The 19,548-nt window shown below is 40.8% G+C and overlaps 2 protein-coding genes across 9 annotated transcripts; both read right to left on the reverse strand.

The window, feature by feature from the left end:
• Window positions 1–1,564: 1,564 nt before the first annotated feature.
• mthl1 (adhesion G-protein coupled receptor methuselah-like 1) lies at window positions 1,565–6,490 on the reverse strand. Its single transcript, XM_073087381.1, has 4 exons — window positions 5,134–6,490; window positions 4,958–5,036; window positions 2,881–3,204; window positions 1,565–2,224 (listed from the first exon to the last, which is right to left on the reverse strand). The coding sequence occupies exons 1-4, from the start codon at window positions 6,164–6,166 to the stop codon at window positions 1,864–1,866; spliced, it is 1,797 nt and encodes a 598-aa protein (XP_072943482.1). The 5' UTR covers window positions 6,167–6,490; the 3' UTR covers window positions 1,565–1,863.
• Window positions 6,491–12,138: 5,648 nt separating this feature from the next.
• Window positions 12,139–18,063, reverse strand: Tpst (tyrosylprotein sulfotransferase). Of its 8 annotated transcripts, none has more exons than XM_073087668.1 (5): window positions 17,730–18,063; window positions 17,271–17,308; window positions 14,270–14,823; window positions 13,456–13,706; window positions 12,139–12,481 (listed from the first exon to the last, which is right to left on the reverse strand). In XM_073087668.1, the coding sequence occupies exons 3-5, from the start codon at window positions 14,786–14,788 to the stop codon at window positions 12,157–12,159; spliced, it is 1,095 nt and encodes a 364-aa protein (XP_072943769.1). In that variant the 5' UTR covers window positions 14,789–14,823; window positions 17,271–17,308; window positions 17,730–18,063; the 3' UTR covers window positions 12,139–12,156. The 8 variants fall into 8 exon arrangements, with proteins under 8 accessions (XP_072943769.1, XP_072943771.1, XP_072943767.1 ...); XM_073087670.1 differs by having other exon boundaries at window positions 14,270–14,792; window positions 17,730–18,062; XM_073087666.1 differs by having other exon boundaries at window positions 14,270–14,792; window positions 17,726–18,062.
• Window positions 18,064–19,548: the final 1,485 nt, after the last annotated feature.

The raw sequence follows: 19,548 nt of genomic DNA on the forward strand, positions 1-19,548 counted from the left end.
GCCGCCCGGCCTTGCGCCGCTACCGCACGCCGCAAGCCGCACGCCGCACTCTCACATTCAAGGTAGAACGCGGATGAAAAGTTTATGTTTCACTTTCCTACTTCTATGGTCCTATAATAAGATTGCCTATGTCTTGGCCGGAGAATACACACAAGTAACGGTATACAAGCGCTGAAACCCAGAAAGTACCAAGTAATCTAAATTCACTGACGAGTAAAATAATGTTTGTGATAGGTGTGCACTTCACCACGAGGATCGGAAATCAGTTCGATATGTACCTAGGTACCTATATGAGAACATTTAGAACGTTTAAATGGTTATTATAACTAAATGTAAACAAATCTTGTTATACCATAAGGTATGTCTTCAAAGTAATGAATTATTTATATAAGACACAGACTTTTTAGAGGATTGATATTAACCTAGCCATTATGAATTTATGATAAATTAATATTGACTAGAATCATAAGGACAACACCACATAGGCACAATATAAGGATCTATAGTTATAAATACTTATACTGTGATATAGGTAATAGCAATCACTAACAATCATCACAAGGTACAATCATACATAGAGTTGCGGCCTTACGATACCTATGTAGGTATGTACCAATTTTATGATAATTAAATTAGGTAATAACTGCTAGCAGTCGATTAATATTCCAGCGCTGACACCTCCATGTCTCGTGTCCGTTATAATATAATTGCAGACTGACAAAAAAACGCGTTTAAACGGTTAACATAACGTTAGGGTCGACTATTCCTGACTGGAAGAGCCGAATTAAAAGTTCCGTACCGAAACTTTTGCTAAACAGTTATCGTGTGTATACCTATTGTTAAGACCACTAGTGGACAACGGGGTTCCGCAGGCCGCCGGTCCTGGGGGAGCCTCAAAAGATTTGTAAGTCTGTAATATTTTTTTTTTACCCTGCGGGCGTCTGGACTCCATTCAACTTTCCACCCCAGGCCTCATTCAAAATTTTCACTCTGGTCCTCCGGCGTGCTTAGTTTAACTTACTGAACAAGAAATAGTTAAATCGTCTCATTCAATCCCTTCAATCAAGAATAAAAATATAACATGTAATAAAAAGTTTTTTTACTTTGACTAGAATGTTTCGCAGCGGCGCGCGCCCACAAAAGATATAAACGCGCGCTCTCTATCCGCGCCGCCTGTTACATTATTATCATTCATAGCTATTGTTCGTTACCATATATTAGTAAAGGCCTCACTCTCAGCTTACTCACTCCTGACAAAAAATGTAACCAGTTTTGAGAATTGAAATAGTTGCGTTAAAAAGTTTTGCCACGTCTCCATGCTAAAATGTCCCTAAAATATTTGAAATACTTATTTATTTGTTATGTAAATTAAGCAGTATTAGTTATTTATACGTACATTTTCTCTAAAAATGTTTTTTATTTGTCAAGAATTCAAAAAGATAACTGGCTTCATTCCATTTCAGGGCGGCGAAATATCTTTACTTATCAAAGCTTCGTTACGATAGCTTATAATTAAACTCGTTAGGTTAGGTTAGGTTACATTTATACAAAAGAAAAAAAGAAGTTAGGGGTTTTATTATCGTTTTATTTCAACAGTCAATCGAACGGGCAAGACGTTCACCGATGACGAATCGTCATTACAGTTCAGTATATAAATTAACACATACATATACAAACACGTATACAACTATCGGGCCGACTAAAATACGTATATACAGAGCCTCCAGTCGCGCTCGAACGCGACTCATACCACAGGTACTTTACATTATCTTATCAATATAATTATTCTTACAGTCGTAGTCGTTAGCGAAAATACAAAAATAATACTGTGGAATAAATATAGAACGGGGAGTCGAGGAGCGGTCAGCAGACTGTCTCCATGGGCAGCCGCTGCGGCGCGGCGGGCGCGTGCGGCGCGGCGGGCGCGGGCGGCGCCGCCGTCGTATGCGTCAGCGACTCGCCGCACGACGGCAGGTGCGAGGACGAGTGCGCGGCGGCGTGCGGCGCGCGCGCGCACCACGCCGCCGCCGCGCGCTTCAGCGCCGCCCACGCGTGCGGCTGGCACCCCACCACCAGGAAGATGAACACGCCCTGCAGCGCGTTCAGCAGGTCCGTCGCGTACCACACGTACTCCGGCCCGCCCGCCGCCCAGGATATCACGTCCGCGCCCCACGTCACGCCCATCACCACCACCAGCTTGGCGCACACGCGCCCCAGGGCCGCCCTGCACCCAAACACAGTTATGAATGTTGCACGCCAATCGACTTTTCGGTATTATTGTAGTGTATGTAAGACTCCTAATTATAAGTTAGCATAAGCTTAGTAGGTATTAGACACATCATTGAAGTAACATGCCTTTTAATACATAAGACGATCTTTCGATCTCGATTAAACTCGGTCTTTCGATCGAGGGGTCCGAGGTTCAAATACCAGGCACGCACCTCTGATTTTTCGAAATTACGTGCGTATTAGAAATTAATTATCACTAGCTAAAACGGTGAAGGAAAACATCGTGACGAAACCTGCATACCTAAAAGATTTATAAAAAAAATCTCAAAGGAATGTGAAGTCTACCAACAGCGCAGTGGAATATGGCCTAATCCTTCTCATTCTGAGAGGAGACCCGTGCCCGTGCAGCAGTGGGACAGTAATGGGTTGATGACGAATACATAAGACCGGCAACGTTTTCTTAACATGGCGAACCTGCCAGGATGAGCTTATCCTAACTTATAACTAGGAGACCTTGAACCTATCGATGATTTTGTTTATGTAACAGTTTTTATAAATTATACAATTGTTTTATCAAAAATGCAGAAATGCCGTTGGAAGAAATTGAGAAAAATAATTGATGACACTTATAATAGGACTCTGTGAACTCACCTTTCTGATGTGGACTTGACTTCGTCGCGGCGCCACAGGCCGCAAGTGAGCTGGCGCGTGGTGGACACGAATAGCGCGAGGTTGACGAGCAGCAGCACGCCTACCGGGCCGAAGAAGTAGGCGAGGATCTCCATGTCGCCGTAGAACCAGCAGCGCTGCACGGCGAAGCCCGGACGCAGCACGCCGGGCGCGGCGTCGGGCGGCAGGCGGTCGAGCAGCGCCGCCGCGCCCGCCACCAGCAGCGGCCCGCCCCACGCGTACACCATGTACACGCGCAGCCGGCACGCCTCCTGCCCGCGCTCCAGCGACGTCGGCCGGAAGTCCCTGCGCACATCCGAACAACAGCTCTCATATAGCGCCCACGTAACGACATGCTAGCTATATCACGCAGTCGAACTGCAAAACACGCACACGCTAAGGACGACATTGGTTGATTTGATCGACTGCAAAATATCACGCATGTAGTATCCGCCTGGTGCAACGCCTTTTACAACCAACTTCTGATTTGATTTTTATTTAGTAGGCTGCGACAATAATAGTAGTATGTTTTTTGTAAGTCTAGGAAAAACAAAATGTAATATAAGTGAATTAACACCATGGACGACTTGGCAAGCAAACGCGAGCATGTTTTCCTATTACTTAAATTCACAATTATAATTAGGTCGCAATCTTTGGATAAACTTTAAAAGAGAAATTCTCACTGTTTACTCCAACCCTCTTAGCATGGAGTAAGAAAATTTTAACAGAGACTAGGCGACCATTTTTTTCCTGTAACCTCGACATGGATTAGTGCATTGTCATACGTTGTAAGTATCCCACAGGAACTTGCCAGGTCATAATTTAGCCGTAGTTTCTTCGTGATCATCTATCAGAAACGTCAGAAACTATCATTGTTTTTTTGCAGGATTTTGATGTCAATTTTTGGCAAATACCTACTGGACGATGTCTGAACGATTTAACCGTATATTTTTTAAATCATATGGGAGTAGCAAACGGGCATGCAGTCCATCCAATGGTAAGTAGCTATTGCAGCCCATGGACATCTGTAATCAACTCTAGATAGTATTAGATATTTCTACGTGAAGTCTACAGATCACGTCACTACCCCTGAGGTACTCCTCGCCTTGAAAATTTAAGGATTGGTACTTCATTAAAAAAGTAGATGTGTTAGGTTTAAGGAATCTTTGTCCATTAAAATGTATTTGATCTGATTATTGAATATGGGATGCAACTACTACAATTTATCCTATTTTCTTCCTTCTCTATTAAGTTTTTAACGTGTTTACACCTTTTTGCCTATTAACAACAGCAGTGTGGTAATGAAAACATTGGTACTTATTTCTTTTATGAGGCGTTCCAATTTAGCCTTCCTCGGTAGGAACGCATCTGTGGCCAACCTCGGAGAAGAATTTAATCTTATCTGATCGATGTCCATGGGTGTCAGCCACTTACAATCTGGTGGTTAATTATGCTTATTTGCATTACCGTTAATTAATAAAAACACACACCTTAAAATAATAATATGATATTTTGTCCTGTAGTCTGTAAGGATTTTGTCGAATTACAGGTATCACATATTAAGAATGGCGACTAGTTAGAAGATATTCATCAAATTAAATTGGCTTTCGTATATAAGGTTTTTACCTCTTCGTATAATGACACCTGACTAATAATAAGCATTCAGAAATGACCTAAGTTTACTATATGAATTACTTTTCCGATGTCGATGAAAGCCACATAAAACAGTCTTGTTGTTTTATTTTTACAACACGTATAAATTGTTCTCTCGTCTAGCGGAATAGGTAATTCTTATAAGTTGGTATTACTTGGTACATCTACACGAAATTGATCTATTATTGTTGTGACTTTATAAAATTATTTTTTGTAACTAAACATCTGTTTACACAAATACAAAACTTTAGTTTTTAAAATGTCTACACTTCAGTGTATCTCTCTATAATTATAATATTACTTTTACTTTCAAAAATATGAAGATTATTGTGTAAAAAATTAAATGTATACCGCCATAATCCTTACAATACTTCATAGAATTATATTCAATAGAATAGTTACTTACCTAAACGTCCACCAAATGTTGAAGCACATCGTATTGAGCCAAAAGAACGCCGACAAGAACAGGAAATGCATACACACAGCTGCACCGCACCGCACATGCACAGAATGAAAGTTTTCACATTAACTGGAGCTCCAAAAGGAACCTTCGTGGACAATAAGCATCGGTAGGATGCTCACCGAGAGCGCGACACAGCGTGGGCGGCACGCGGTCGGTGGCCAGCTGCGTAGCGGCCAGCAGCACGTCGCCCAGCATCAGCGCCGCCACGTAATGCGTCTGGCAGCGCCAGTGCAGCGCGTGGTGCGCCGCCGGCAACGCGAAGCCGGCCGCCAGCGTCGCCGCCAGGAACGCCGCGCCCACCGCCAGCCCCGCGCCGTAGAGAGCGTGTCGCGTGCCCTGCGCCGGCCGCCGCGAGCGCGCCGCCGCCTCGCACGTCAGCACGCGCACGCCGTCCGCCTCCTCGCCTGCCACCGCCTCGGCGCACCACTCGCCCGCCCCCAGTCGCGGTGACGCGCCCTCGCGCTCGCCGGCCGCTCGTAGCTCCAGCGCTCCGCCCACCAGCAGCTGCGCGTCACTCAGCACGCCCACCACGGCGTACTGCGAGCCCTCCGAGCACGTCGGCCACCCTGCGCCCACCGCGCTCCCGTTCGCTAGCTTCCGGAGCTCGTGCAGGGCCTTCGCTGCCCGTTTCTCGTCCTCCACGCAGCGAGATCCGTCGAACGCTCGTCCCTCGGCGCAACACTTCGAAGGTCCCCTGCCCTCCGCCGCATCCTCGGCGCAAACTAGAGCAGCGGCCGTATCGGCGCAGTACCGGTCCGGCGGCAGAGCCAGGGCTACCGACCCGCGCAGCAGCAAAGATCCATTGTTCGCCAGGAGCGCGTACGGCGCGGCATGTTCTGGCAACACGCGCAGCTCCGCGCATTTGGGCAACGCGGAATCCTCAAGGTGCCAGTGTACGGGTAATCGGCCTCGCTCCAGGAAGGCACTGCGAGCCGGTGCGTAAATTAGTGGAGACCAAGCCGGTGCGTCCGGGCCCACGGGCCTGCACGACTCTGTGACGTGTGCGGCCTGCAGCAGACCGGCCTTCAGCGCCTCCGGCGACAACGTGTGATCGCGCGGGCAACATCGCGGCACGGCCAGCGGCGCGGGCCGCGCGCCGCCCGCTGCGGCCCACCACGAGCACAGGAGCGCGAGCGCCGATAACACGAACATATCCACGCGCGCGCTCACCGACCGCGACAACAGAACGGACGCTCTAGCTGCATACTCGACTGACAGAAACTTCACAGTTCCAAATTCACTTAATCAAATTACACGTGTGTCGATTGTATCAGAATCAGAAAATCATAGCACATCATGGGTCGTCCACAAAAAAAAATCATGTTCCGCACTCGATCGACGAAAACCAAACACGTGCAAAAGCGCTCGAAAACGATACGGCGCAACCTCTCACTTCGGCGGCAAGCACAACACTGAGTTGAGTTGAGTAGTGGAGTGAGCGCCGCGTGCGTATAAACACTATAAACAAACTGCGGCCGGTCGGGGCGGTCGGGTGGGCCGGGTCGACGGTCCGCCGCTCACGACTCACGCTCAGTTAGAGTACTCCTGCCCGCGGACTCCTCGGATTCAGTCGAACTGCAGGATTGTTACCCTATACTATATTAGGGTTTTTGGACAGGTTGTATGTTCAACTGTTTACGTATTTTAAGAGGAGATTCGTTGAAGGGAGTAAAACTGAAACACGAAATAAATAAAATACGCGGCCGAGGGCGAATTCAGTATTTTGTGCATCGTCGCCGTAATAATTGAATCAAGAAAGTCAAGAAACACACCTATGTTCGTTTTATGTAGATACTCTTGTGACCCAATGATATGAATGTGACGGAAAGACGGATAGACAAATATAATTAAATTATAAACGTCAGATTTTTCACTTCTACTCACAATTTGTGTAAATTTTTATGATCGCATCGCACATTATTTGATACGCAATGGATACGCATTGCGGTGGCGTAGCGCGTAGTTCAACACACTATTTAAAGTTTAAACCTGAACGCCACGCCAAAATTTATATATTTTGATAATCATTGTCAATGAATAATAATGCTTCGAGATCGGCTTCAAATAAAACCCCTAAAGAACAGTGGTCCTCATTCAACTTTTCGCCCCGAGCCTCATTCAACATTTTCGCTCCGGGACTCCGACGAGCGTAGTCCGCCGCTGACGTGCAATATAAAGTCTACGATGTGATGACTCTCGCAGAAAACTTATTCGCGTCGCTAATAAAATATTAACAGTTCATAGTCGATAAATTTACGGAAATATTATTTATATAAAAAAATATAGTGAATTATTCGATCAAAATAGTAATAAACAAATATAAATAAACTGGCAGCACTTAAGTACCTCTACATTGTGTAAGGTGGCTAAATCTTTACATGGTTGTATTCGCTATGAAAATTACCTTGCGAATATCCCAGAAAGAAGTTGAAATCGATTATTAAACAAACGCTGTGTAAGAAAGTATATTATCAAACAATGGATTATTCGACCGATTAAAATGTGTGGTCTAAAGTAGCTTCAGTTCCACACGCTTCATTAGCGTTAATTAACACTGTCCAACTCCCACTGCTGGACACGGGTTTCCTTTCGACCTGTGAGAGGAGAATAGGCCAGACATAATTGGGAGACTTAAGCAACATTTGAAACCTTTTTTTAGGACAATCTGACGTATAATTTTATTGACTATTCACTATTTTCCTTATTAAAGACGTCAATTTCAAAAATCAGAGCTGCCTGGGATTTGAATTTCGGACCCACCGATTTAGTTTCAACCATTAAATTACTAAATAATTGGCCAAGTGCGAGTCGAACTTGCACGGAGGGTTCCGTACCAGGTATTTATTTTTATTTTTAGTATTTTTTATCATAGTAGGAAGTAGCTTCATTAGTAGGTATATGCATATTTAAAATTTAAAGTGGTGAATATTAACTAAATTTCGCCAATATTAGATCCATTTTCTTGCTCTCTCCAAATATACAACAATTACATCATCATCATCATCATCATCAACCCATAATTAGTCCACAGCTGGGCACAGGTCTCCTCTCAGAGTGAGAAGGATTAGGCTGTAGTTTATACCGCGCTGGCCAAGTGCGTATTGGTAGACTTCATAATTCACATACCTTTGAGATTTTTTTATATATTTCTCAGGTGTGCAGGCTTTCCTTCGTCGTTAAAGCAAGTGCAAGGAAGCAAGTAATTTCTAATACGCAAATAAATTAAGAAAATCAGAGGTGCACCTGGGATTTGAACCTCGGACTTCTCGGTCGAGAGGTCGAGCTTCTAACTTCTAGGCTATCACTACTTTTGTTATCAATTACATAGTTAACTATTAACTATAATAAAATAATAACTTATAACAGTCATTGCAACGTTATTATTAAACACAGAACAATCCCAAATTTACGAAATTTTAAATTTAAATTAAAGTTTGTAATAATAATATTTAATTTAAAGTTGTAATTTTAATCGTATCGAAAAAAACAAATTAAGTTAAATAACACTCAACAAGGAAAATCAATAAAGTAATATAGGTAATTCAGTGGAAAATAGTTATGCGCATAACGCCATCTATAATATGCACGCACGACTCGAATACGATTAGAGAGTATTTTACGAACATTTTTTTCATGCCTCGTTTATATATATATTTTATTTTGTAGAGTTTGATCTGCAGATCAAACCCAAATAGATCAGATCAATTCAGGTCGCGGCTCACGGCGTTTCGTGAATCGTGAATGTTAGTCTTTAATTTATTATGCAATTTTAACTTTTAACTCCTAGGATGTAGAGTTTAATATAAAAAAAAACTAAGTGGTGCGACATCTATTGGGGTTTTGTGAATATAGCTTATCGATGACAGTTAGATCATAGATGGCGCTTATTTTAAATGTAACTCAATGAGAATTCGTTTTAGTTGTAGCTTTCATCATAAGATGGCGTTTTTATTAAACGTATTCTTACTGGTAAATATCGACTGATCATTTTATTTACTTAGCAAAATAAATAAATCCGATTTATAATCGTCAATATTATATATCAATAACTTTCTAACTGAATAAAACATATTTAACTAATGTATTTCGGAATTGGTGGTTCTTTATCGCTCATCGTAATCTTCTGTGGGCTTCAGTGGTCATTATTACAACACAGGAATTGCTTCGATTAGAATTAACTTAGGTAGGCAGGCATAAGTAGCTCGAGGAACGCGTGATAATTTTAGTGTCCGCACCGGCCGACCGCCAACAGTAAAGTCTAGTCTCGTCTCGCTCGCAAGCCCGGTCGGTTCCCACACCGGCGCATTCCAACACTAACTTTATTGAGTGCCACTAGATGGCGCTAGCGCTCCGGAAGCGCCTCAGTACCGCGATTTCCGACATGTATGTTATTTTTGATCGTCGTGTTTGAACTCGAATGTTTTCTTATTTTCATAGGACGTTTGTTAAAATGTGTGTAGTTCGTAAAGTTTTAGTTTGTTGTTAATTTGTATAATGAATCAGACAATACGTATGCAGTGTGTGCGTTGATAACCTGATATAGTTAACCCAAAGTGAACAAGATGGCGTTACAGGTAACGTAGGGGTGTTGATTTCTTGTATTTGGACCCCCTTTTATATTCATGTTTTTTTTATTTTTAGTATTTGTTGTTATAGTTGCCCACGATTTATATACATTGTAAAAATTTCAAGTGTCTATCTATTACGGTTTAAGCGGTAGAGCCCTGTGACAGACGGACAGTCAGCGGAGTCTTAGTAATAGGGTTCCGTTTTTACCTTTTGGGTACGGAACCCTAAAAAGCTTGTCCTAGGGCTAGGAGTCATTGTCCCTGTAGTCCAGAGACTAGAATAGAGCTAAGGTACCCTGCCGGTCGTAAGAGACTACTAAAACGGGGGTCCGGGCTTGCGAGCGGCAAGAGTGGAAACTCGAACCGTCCAGCCGGCACGTCGGTATGTGTGGTCTCATCCCGTCGCTCCTCCCAAACTATATGGTGTTTAACCAGATAGTTTGGGAGGAGCGTAAATTGCTTCCTCCAGGGTAAAGCCCGACTGGTGCGTCGCGTTTGTTGGACACCGGTTGTGTTCCGTCAGAGATCCCGGAGTTCTCCAGTCTCCACCAAGCGCCGGGACCGGCCCCCCGTGGCCGTAAGTGCAGTAAAAATCCCACATAACCCAGCGGACGCTTATGTGCTTTGCTTTTGAAAAATTCACCCTCGTAGACAAAAACGGGCTAGGAGTCATAAAGTTACAAAATGAATTACAAATCTACAGTCTTCAGCTTCAGTCTTTTGAAGGTCATAATAAGCAGTAGGTATGAGTAGTTATACGGTGGAAGGTTCAGAATCACATTGAAATTGAATCCGCCACACCTATTTCTACCTAATAACAGCAGTGTTAGGCGCTGCTGTGTTCCGGTTTGAAGGGTGTGGTAAGGGAGATAGACTTTTCCGAGGCGTTCCAGCTTAGTCCTCAGGGGTAGCGGCGCATCTGTGGCCGACCTCAGGTAGGAATATCTAATCCTATCTGGGGTTGATTACAGATGTCCATGGGCGGCAGTAGCCACTTACCATCAGGTGGACTGCATGCTCGTCTGCTACTCTCAAATTATAAAAAAAAAAAAAAAAAAAAAACATTGGTGTCACTTGAACTCTAAATGCAAATTAGCGAAAGCGGATAAAAATATGTTATTGAGCTTTTAATCCTTATATTATATTTAACTAAGGACTGTTTATTCTGAAAACGGTGACGCAAAGTTTTTATTACTGCTAACTAGAAATTCAAATACCTACTAATTTATAAAGAAAATTGACGTGTTTTTAAATTAATTTAATGATGGTCAAATAATTTTATATTATGTGTCATAACTGGTTCTTCAGTATAAAATATTATTCTACGACAAATACGGAGCTTTTCAACTTCTCAATAGACAACCAGTCCTGGAAGCAATAAGGTGCAATAAATGTGTAAACAAGTGGTTTGCGCCATCTTGTGATCATTTTATAAGTGTAAATTTTACAAGTGTCTCAATAGATGGCGCATCTTGTTTTAAAAACGATAAAATGCTTAAGTCCATTCTGCATTTTTTGTGTATAACAATAATCTTTTGTAATGTTTATTTAATAGGTACACGTGGCGATATTTTGTAATTCTCATATTCAGTCAAAAGTCATTTATTGTTTATGAGAGATTCAAGAATCGTCTAGATCCATTATAAATATAGATACTTTTAAGCAAATTAATAATAGTTATGAATATAGTCCGATTCATAATTAGGTGTCCAAAATGTAAACAAAGGTGTTGACCTGTCAAGAAAATACGTTTCAAATGGTAATTTCTTATTTTTGACGATATTAAAGTAATACAACGATAATAAAATTGTAACCTACATAAATTAAGATCAATTAATATTTTTCAATATTTATATTAACTCAATTTCGTTTCATACAGTAATAATAATAAAAACAAGATTTATGGTAGAAAATAAAAATATGATAATGGTAACACAATCGGGATCCAAAACATTTTTTGTGCCGCCATTTTTAAGTTTCGTAGTTGATGTTATTCATTTATGTGATCGTGGTGGAACTCTAATGATTTCTCGTTTTCATACCGCGTTTCTTAAATTGTGTTTATTTATTAAATTCTTGTTTTTTGAGTTTCATAAAGTTTTAGTTTCTTGTTAATATATTTAAGGTTTACCACACATGTAATCGTATTTTGACAATGACATTTCTTTGTTTACATTTTGGACACCTAATTCTGAATCAGACTATAGTTTGTGTAAAAAGTTAAGGACTGAATAGGGCAAGCGGGTCACGGACAAGACTGTGATATTTTCTCAGTTCATATTTAGATATTACCCATACCTTAAGAGACAATTTGGAACTCCTAGGCATATACAAATAAAAGTTGCTGCTATAATTATGGAAAAAGGGGAGTTGTCGGTGTCAAGCGATAACTTTTTTCTAAAATATTTCAATGCAAATAAATGAGTATTTGCAGATGCAATCTTGGAAAGAAGAAATGTCCATAACACCGCAAAAAAAACTAATTAGATATTAAGTTCTCTATCGGTGGTAATGAGCTAACCGTCGGTATCGTTTTAATAATAAAACAAAGCGACATAGATTAAAAGTCGTATATTAGGGTGGGTGAGGGGCGAGCGGAGATTCTTGCGCGTCGTGCGCATCGTGTGCGTTGTGCGCGTCGGACGCGTCGTGCGCGTCGTGCGCGTCGTGCCCGTCGTGGGCGTCGTGGGCGGCGGCGGGCGCGTGCGGCGGCGGCGCGCCGGGCTCGTCGTCGGCGGAGTAGCGCGGCGGGTTGGCCCAGGGGTCGTAGCCCAGCACGGACAGCATGGGCGCCAGCTCCGCCATGTCGGCGCGCACGTCGGCGGGGATGTGCCCCACCCACTTGTCCAGCGCGTCCTGGTTCACCGGCCGCACCACCTGGTCCGAGGACCGCTCCACGCTGAAATGTATAAGCGAATCGTATGTACGACCTTCGAATTTTCTTGCAGATTGTGACCGACTTTACCGACATGTACACGCAGGCGGTGATAAATTATCCGCTTTGAAGAAATTCAAAGATTTTAGGGTGGTAGAACCCTATATGGTTCAACTCCGGCGGCACCATCGCCACACCTATTTCTGCCTCATAACAGCGGAGTTAAATGTTACTGTATTCTGGTTTAAAGGGTGTGGTAGGGGAGATATACTTTTCCGAGGCGTTCCAGCTTAATCCTTAGGGGTAGCGGCGCATCAATGGATCTCAGGTGGGAACACCTAATCCTATCAGGGGTTGATTACATATGTGCATGGGCGCAGTAGCCACATACTATCAGGTGGGCTGCATGCTCGTCTGCTACTCCACACAATTGCCAGCAAGTTAAACATTTACCCGTTAACTATTTCAAAGCTGAAAGAAGTCACTATAAAATATTTGTTGCAACTAAACTATAATGAAACAGAACAACTGTTATAAGATATTATTTGCTTTCATTATATCAGTGGTAGTGAAATTCGGATCACACACACTCTTTCAATCACAAACACTAAGACACACCATCACACACTCACACACACACATGCGCTAATATGAGTTGGACACGCTTTTAATCTAAGTAGTCATAATTCTTAAAACATGTGTATATTTGATTAAATTTTAGTCCTGGTGATGAGCGGGGCAACCAGTAATACGGGCTACCAACCCAGTACAGGGGCCCTTGCGCCTTGTTTTGTATATAAAGTTTTGTACTTTAATCAATAAAACATTTTTAGTTTATTTTACTCCCATATTATAAAAACAATATTCAAAGACTTTTTAGAAATAACTGTGTTACTCGAGACTAGACGCATCGAACCATAAAACCAGAGGACCGATTCGGGGATAGCGAGTTCCCTTGAGGATGTTCACGAGCTGAAGTGTCGTGGACGAATACGTACTTGGAGAGCGCGACACCGTTGGGCTGGTTGATGTACCGCTCGTGGTGCAGCACGGCGTCGTCCCAGCGCAGGTCGAGGAAGCGCAGCACGCGGCGCAGCGTGGCGGCCGGCGCCAGCACCAGCGCCTCGTAGCGCACGGCCAGGCAGCGCGCGCCCAGCGCACGGCACTGCGCGTGCATCAGCTCCACCGCGTGGTTCCACTTGCTCAGGCACTGCCGGTAACTCGACAGGTCGAAGCCCGTTATTGTCACCTGACCAATAAAATAACTATTACCTAGATAGTTAAAAACTACTGTTAAGAAAAAAATAGTAAATTCTGTTTTTTTTATTTAATCTGTTTACATTATGATAAAAATGAGCGAGGACATACACATTCATCATACTTATTTAGCTAAAAGTTTCTACACTAAATTCAATGACCCTCTTAACCTATAACTGATTTAAAATATTGTTATAATGAATCGAAATATCTACGATGTAGGTGAAGCGTCTTTATTGCAAATTTTAAAATGTACAATAAATGTAAAAGTAAATGTACAATTTGTATAGAAATGTTTTAAGAGTATTATATTTTTCAAATTTCAATAAGTAGCTGCTACTTATCTAGGGAAAAAAGAGGTCGCACACCTTACTTTACATCACCCAACACAAGCAATAAAACGCTCAAAGGGTGCCTCCAATCGTTGTCCGTTAAATAACCCATTTTGTAGACCGCAATAATTATATATATATTTTTATTTTGATGATTTTTACTTAAAATAAATGCCGACTATCAATATCTTATTAACACTAACAGATAGAACGAAACGCACACCTTACGAGTGATAATAGAGTGCACGGTGGCCCGACCATCGCGCACCATGAACAGGAACTTGGCGTTGGGGAACAGTTCCAGCACGTAGGTGCCCATCTTGAGCACCAGCGGGTCCTTGTTGCAGAGCCGCGGCGCCGGGTCCCCGTGGCGAACGATCACCTCGAGGCAGAAGGCGGCGATCGCATTGTCGAGCACCGCCTTCGAGACGCCCGCCTGCTCGAGACGCACGCTCTCCTTCTGCGAGCGCATCCAGTGCTGGCGCATCTGCAGGATGCGCGGCACCACGCGCGTCTCCTGGCCGCAGCGCACGTCGGGGTGCGCGTCGAGCATGGCGCGCATGAGCGTGGTGCCCGAGCGCGGCACGCCGCCGATGAAGATGAGCGGCAGCTCGCGGCCGTCGACGGGCGAGCCGGGCGGGCGGGCGCGCGCCGCCCCGCCGCCGCCGCCGCGCCACGCCCACACCAGCAGCGCCGCGCCCGCCAGCGCCGCCGCCAGCCGCCACCGCGCGCCGCGCCACATCGCGCTGCACACACCCACACGCCGTCAACCGACCGCTAAACGAAACGTCCCACTCAAATCTCCAATGATAAAAACTGTCATGCTTTTTGTCGCCTATTTTAGGATTCTATCCGCAAGGATATTTTATTTAGAGAATAATAAAAGCGCACTGCGCAGTTTCGATAACGTAAGGAAAAAGCGTTATGCGCTCTCCATGCGACGTTTCTCTTTTCATGCTTGTATCTCTAGTTGTACCGAGTCACGTTTGAATACATAAATTTGAATTTATTAAAGAAGATAACAACTTTCATTAATAAAGTCTGTGATCTGAATTAGACATTATAATTCTAGATAAAGGTCGTGACATCATAAAACAATGTTAAATATTTTACCCAAATATTGCAAAAAATTACTAAAAATAATTGAAAAAAACATGCATAAGTTTTTAAAAGCTTTTCTTAAAAATGTAGGTTGTTGACTTTTATTTTTTATTGTTTGTAACTACTACAGAATATGTGCTAATAATATGCATTAAAATTATAATTACATGTAAGAAGTAAGAAATATGGTACATTAAGTATGACCTTCAAAAAATGTTCCCTTATTATGGCAGTAGCAGAAATATATGGGGGGTATGATCCAACTGCAGTTCTGCAGTCAAAGAAAAAAGTAAATTTAATTTAATTGACAAATTACCAATTATAAATGTAAAATAATTGGTAATTTGTTGATAAAATTAAAAATACTTTACCATTAAAAGCTGACACCAATGGTCAGATACTGTATATACAGGGTGAATTTTTCAAATAGGCCTTCAGGGCTACATCCGAAATTATAAGGATTAACGAAAAATGCTGTAAGGAGTTATGAGGCCTTTCAGCATTTTTTGCTAATCCTTATAGTTTCAGATTTGGCCCTGAAGACCTGTTTGAAAAATTCACCCTGTATAAAAAGTTAGCTCATTATTGTACATTCCATAAATATGCATTTCATACAGTTTTCCTACAAAATGAAAATATACATATTATGTTTACACATGAGCTCGCCATTTCTTTGCAGATTTTTATAAAAATTAAAAGTATCATATTATTATTTTTACTTATGTAAAACTGTAAAGGATATAACAAATTTGATTTATGTATGAACTAAAATCACATACAGTCAATATGTTAAAATATCTTGTTAAGCTAACTTCCAAAATCATACAAAAAAGAATTTATCCCAATGACTTTGTAAACACCGATGTTCACATCACCATTGTAATTCTGTTCAATTTCCAATTATTAACTGCAACAGTTTTATTTATGTATTATTTTATTGTTTAAAATATGATGTTAAAAGCATGTTAGTTGACATAATATCTGCCTATAATAATAATTATTATTATTATGACAATGATTTAATAATATATGAGTAATGCCTGAAAACAAATTTAACATCAATTAACAAAAATTCATGTGCTAATTGGCCCATGCAAATACTTATTATTTGCCTTTACACAGGTGAATTTTTCAAACAGGTGTAGATGGTCAAAGTAAAAGTAATAGTGGAAAAGCTCAGGGCAGTTCCAGGCTCCATTTTGATAAAAATTAGAACTGTATAAATAATTTTAAGAAAAACAATTTATAACTGGTAATTAAATAAGTTATTTTAAAAATAGCTATTGTTTACACCAGACAATCATTTATAAAAAAAAATGTTTTCAATGAAGTATGAACTCTAAGCATTTATTTACCCTTGACCAGCACGGTGGACTTTAGCCTAAATCCCACTTAGAGCTTCTCTCATGGGTCTTCACCCATGCCCAGCAGTGGGACAATACTGTGTTGAGGAGGATGGTTAGGTAAGCCTTAGTATGTGAATGTAAGAGAGAAAGATAAATTTTATTGAAAATAAGCTTTTTCCTATAGCTCAACATCTATTATAGCTTACCTCGGTTACAAGGATGCTACACAGAGACACAGTAATACAGGATGGTATCTTCCAAAACGAACTCATTCAATTACCTATTACCAAAAAAACTAGTTTTTAATCTAATCATACAATTTTACTTTTTCATCAGTAGCCCAGCACTATTCCTCATACTTTTAGATTCTGTCATTCATATCCTATTGAAAAATTCACACCGTATATTAATGGTCTGATAAACTACCATAATAAAACTATGATAAAGTATATATTCCAAATGAACTCTATGATCCAAACAGCCTCAATACATTCCTACCACGGAATCTCACATTGATGTAGAACATCCAGGTGGAGAACAAATTATCATAATATATGTATATTTATTATCAATACATCTCAGTTCTGGGTAGTTACTCTGGACTTTTTAAAAAATATGGCGTCATTACGTTATGGAGTACTATGCTAGCTCCAATCATCAATTTCAGTGAAAATTACAGAATTTTCCAACATCCAGCTATGGAAAACAGTAGTCCGGTCTGAACCATGCCAAGGAATATAATAGTAATTAGGTATGTAATATGGTTAATTAACTTACTATTTAATTAGTTGTTGCAGTTTTGGACAAAACAAATCCTGTAACAATTTACAAGTGGGATCCTTTTCAATAATCAAATTAGGTAAATGTATAAAATAAACAGTAATTCTTAAATATACATAATAACATAATCACCATCGTTTACATTATACAGACAAACCAGCCACGATAAAAATGTTAAGTATTGGTATGTATTATGCTTTTTATTATTTAATGTTAACACTTACACCTATAAATTCTTTATAACCCACAAAATGTTAGAACAATCAACAATGCGCGCGGCAAGTAGCTGTGCCGAATGCTGTCTTTCACACACTGCAGATACAATCCGCACAATACCGGCCGCAAAAACCGTGCTCCATACACACACAAATTAACAGTTACTCTTTATTACGATATTTTATTGACAATTTCAGTTGGCACATTGTAGTTAACGATGAAAAATAAACACTTACCTACATTAAAACGCGCTATGCATAGAAACCAGTGGTTCCTCTTTGCCAACACATCTCTCTTTACAGTTCGCACCAAAATTTGCTCCGATAACGTACGTATGTATTGTTTCAATTGGCTTCTTCTGATGTGAAGTTTATCAAACTATTTGTTTAAAAACTAAAAATCAAGAAGTAAAGGATAATGGATACAACTAAATTACAAACTAGTTTTTTTTAATTTGTAGTATACAGAGGTTTTCTATTTTATTATTCTATTAAATGAATATGAATTTAACGAAGTACAGTCACTATTTGATAAAAATCGTCATGTCAATGTCGGATTGACATTAGCGTGTCAATAGTGACAGATAAAATACTGTATAATATACCCTTAGCATGAGTTTTCTTTCGATGACTTGATCAATCGAATCGATATAGATGCTCGACAGCTCGATAACCAAACGCGATCGCAGCTTAAACCCCTGGGGGGAGGTCAACAATCTTTACAATAAATACTAAAATATACATTTTTTTAATGTATGTTTTTTATTATTTAAAATCCGGCATATCCTCTCCGCTACCCCCGCGGCAGAGAAATCCATAAAAAAAATCTAACCAAGTGTCAGTTGGTCTTAATGCAATAGGTTCACACCTGTCGGTAATCCATACAAATTGATTTTATAATGTACGGAGATCAAGCAATTGAGCTAAGGATAATACAGCCGTACAAGTTTATCATTCGATAATCTATTAAGAGGTTAAGTGGTTTATTACACATATACCTCTAGAAAATTCATGCAATCAAATTGCAGTGATATAGTCCGCGTAAAACAGTTAGTCCCCTCTGAATATAGAAACAAATCGCATCGCCATAGCAAATTGCAAGACTACACCTGCTCGCAACAACTTCAAAGCGGACTAGCAGTTTATCGTGAACTATAATCCGGTTATTTTTACACTAATTTACACATCATAACACTACCGTCACACGACAGGCACGACTTATTTTATGAAGGTGTCACGACTCACGACTAAATATCCTATATAATACATGTTGGTGAACTTAGCACAGCATTTGCCAGCAGAGCACTAAAAAATGAGAGTTCTATTCGCATGCACATGAGTTCTATAGTTCTTGATAGTTTTCAGGAATAGTTCTGGCGATTTCAGGGGCCGTTCAAGTATTACGTAACGCAATTTTTGAAGATTTTTGACCCCCCCTCCCCCCCTTGTAACGCACCGTAACGTTTTTCTATACCCCCCCCCCTAACGTTACGTAACACTCAAGTGTCAATTTTTACCCTAAACTCGCTAAAAAGTTATGTTATAGTTTTTATCCTTGGGATACTTTTACTTACATATTTACTTTATAATACTAAGAAATAAAACAAGAGATTTTTAATCCGAATAAGAGTAAAAACTAATAAAACATCAACTCCGAAAAAGCCGAACTAAGTCGGCTGAACCCACTCATTCAAGGGATTTCCCGTAAAACGTAAATGAAAAGGGTTGCCAATTTAGGAGTTTGAATTCCCTATTTTTTTATTAAAAAAAATGTTACGTAACGTGTATTACGGAAGACCCCCTCCCGCCCCTGTAACGCATCGTAACGTTTTACAAGACCCCCCCTCCCCCCCAAATTGCGTTACGTAATACTTGAACGACCCCTACACGGAGATAAAGCAGAATGAAATAATGCTCTGCTAACTTCACACAGCAGAGCATTTTCTACAAAATTTAAAAAAAAGCTATTGATTAGTGTAATTAGCTAATACCTGGAGTTCCTAATAGTTTTCAGTGATAGTTCTCGCGAAATAAACTTAAAAAATAATTTATTGATAAAA

The sequence above is a fragment of the Epargyreus clarus genome, unplaced genomic scaffold (genome assembly GCF_041222505.1).
Source record: "Epargyreus clarus isolate Ecla_fem2 unplaced genomic scaffold, WU_Ecla_fem_2.2 ptg000026l, whole genome shotgun sequence".
In the NCBI taxonomy this organism is placed as follows: domain Eukaryota; kingdom Metazoa; phylum Arthropoda; class Insecta; order Lepidoptera; family Hesperiidae; genus Epargyreus; species Epargyreus clarus.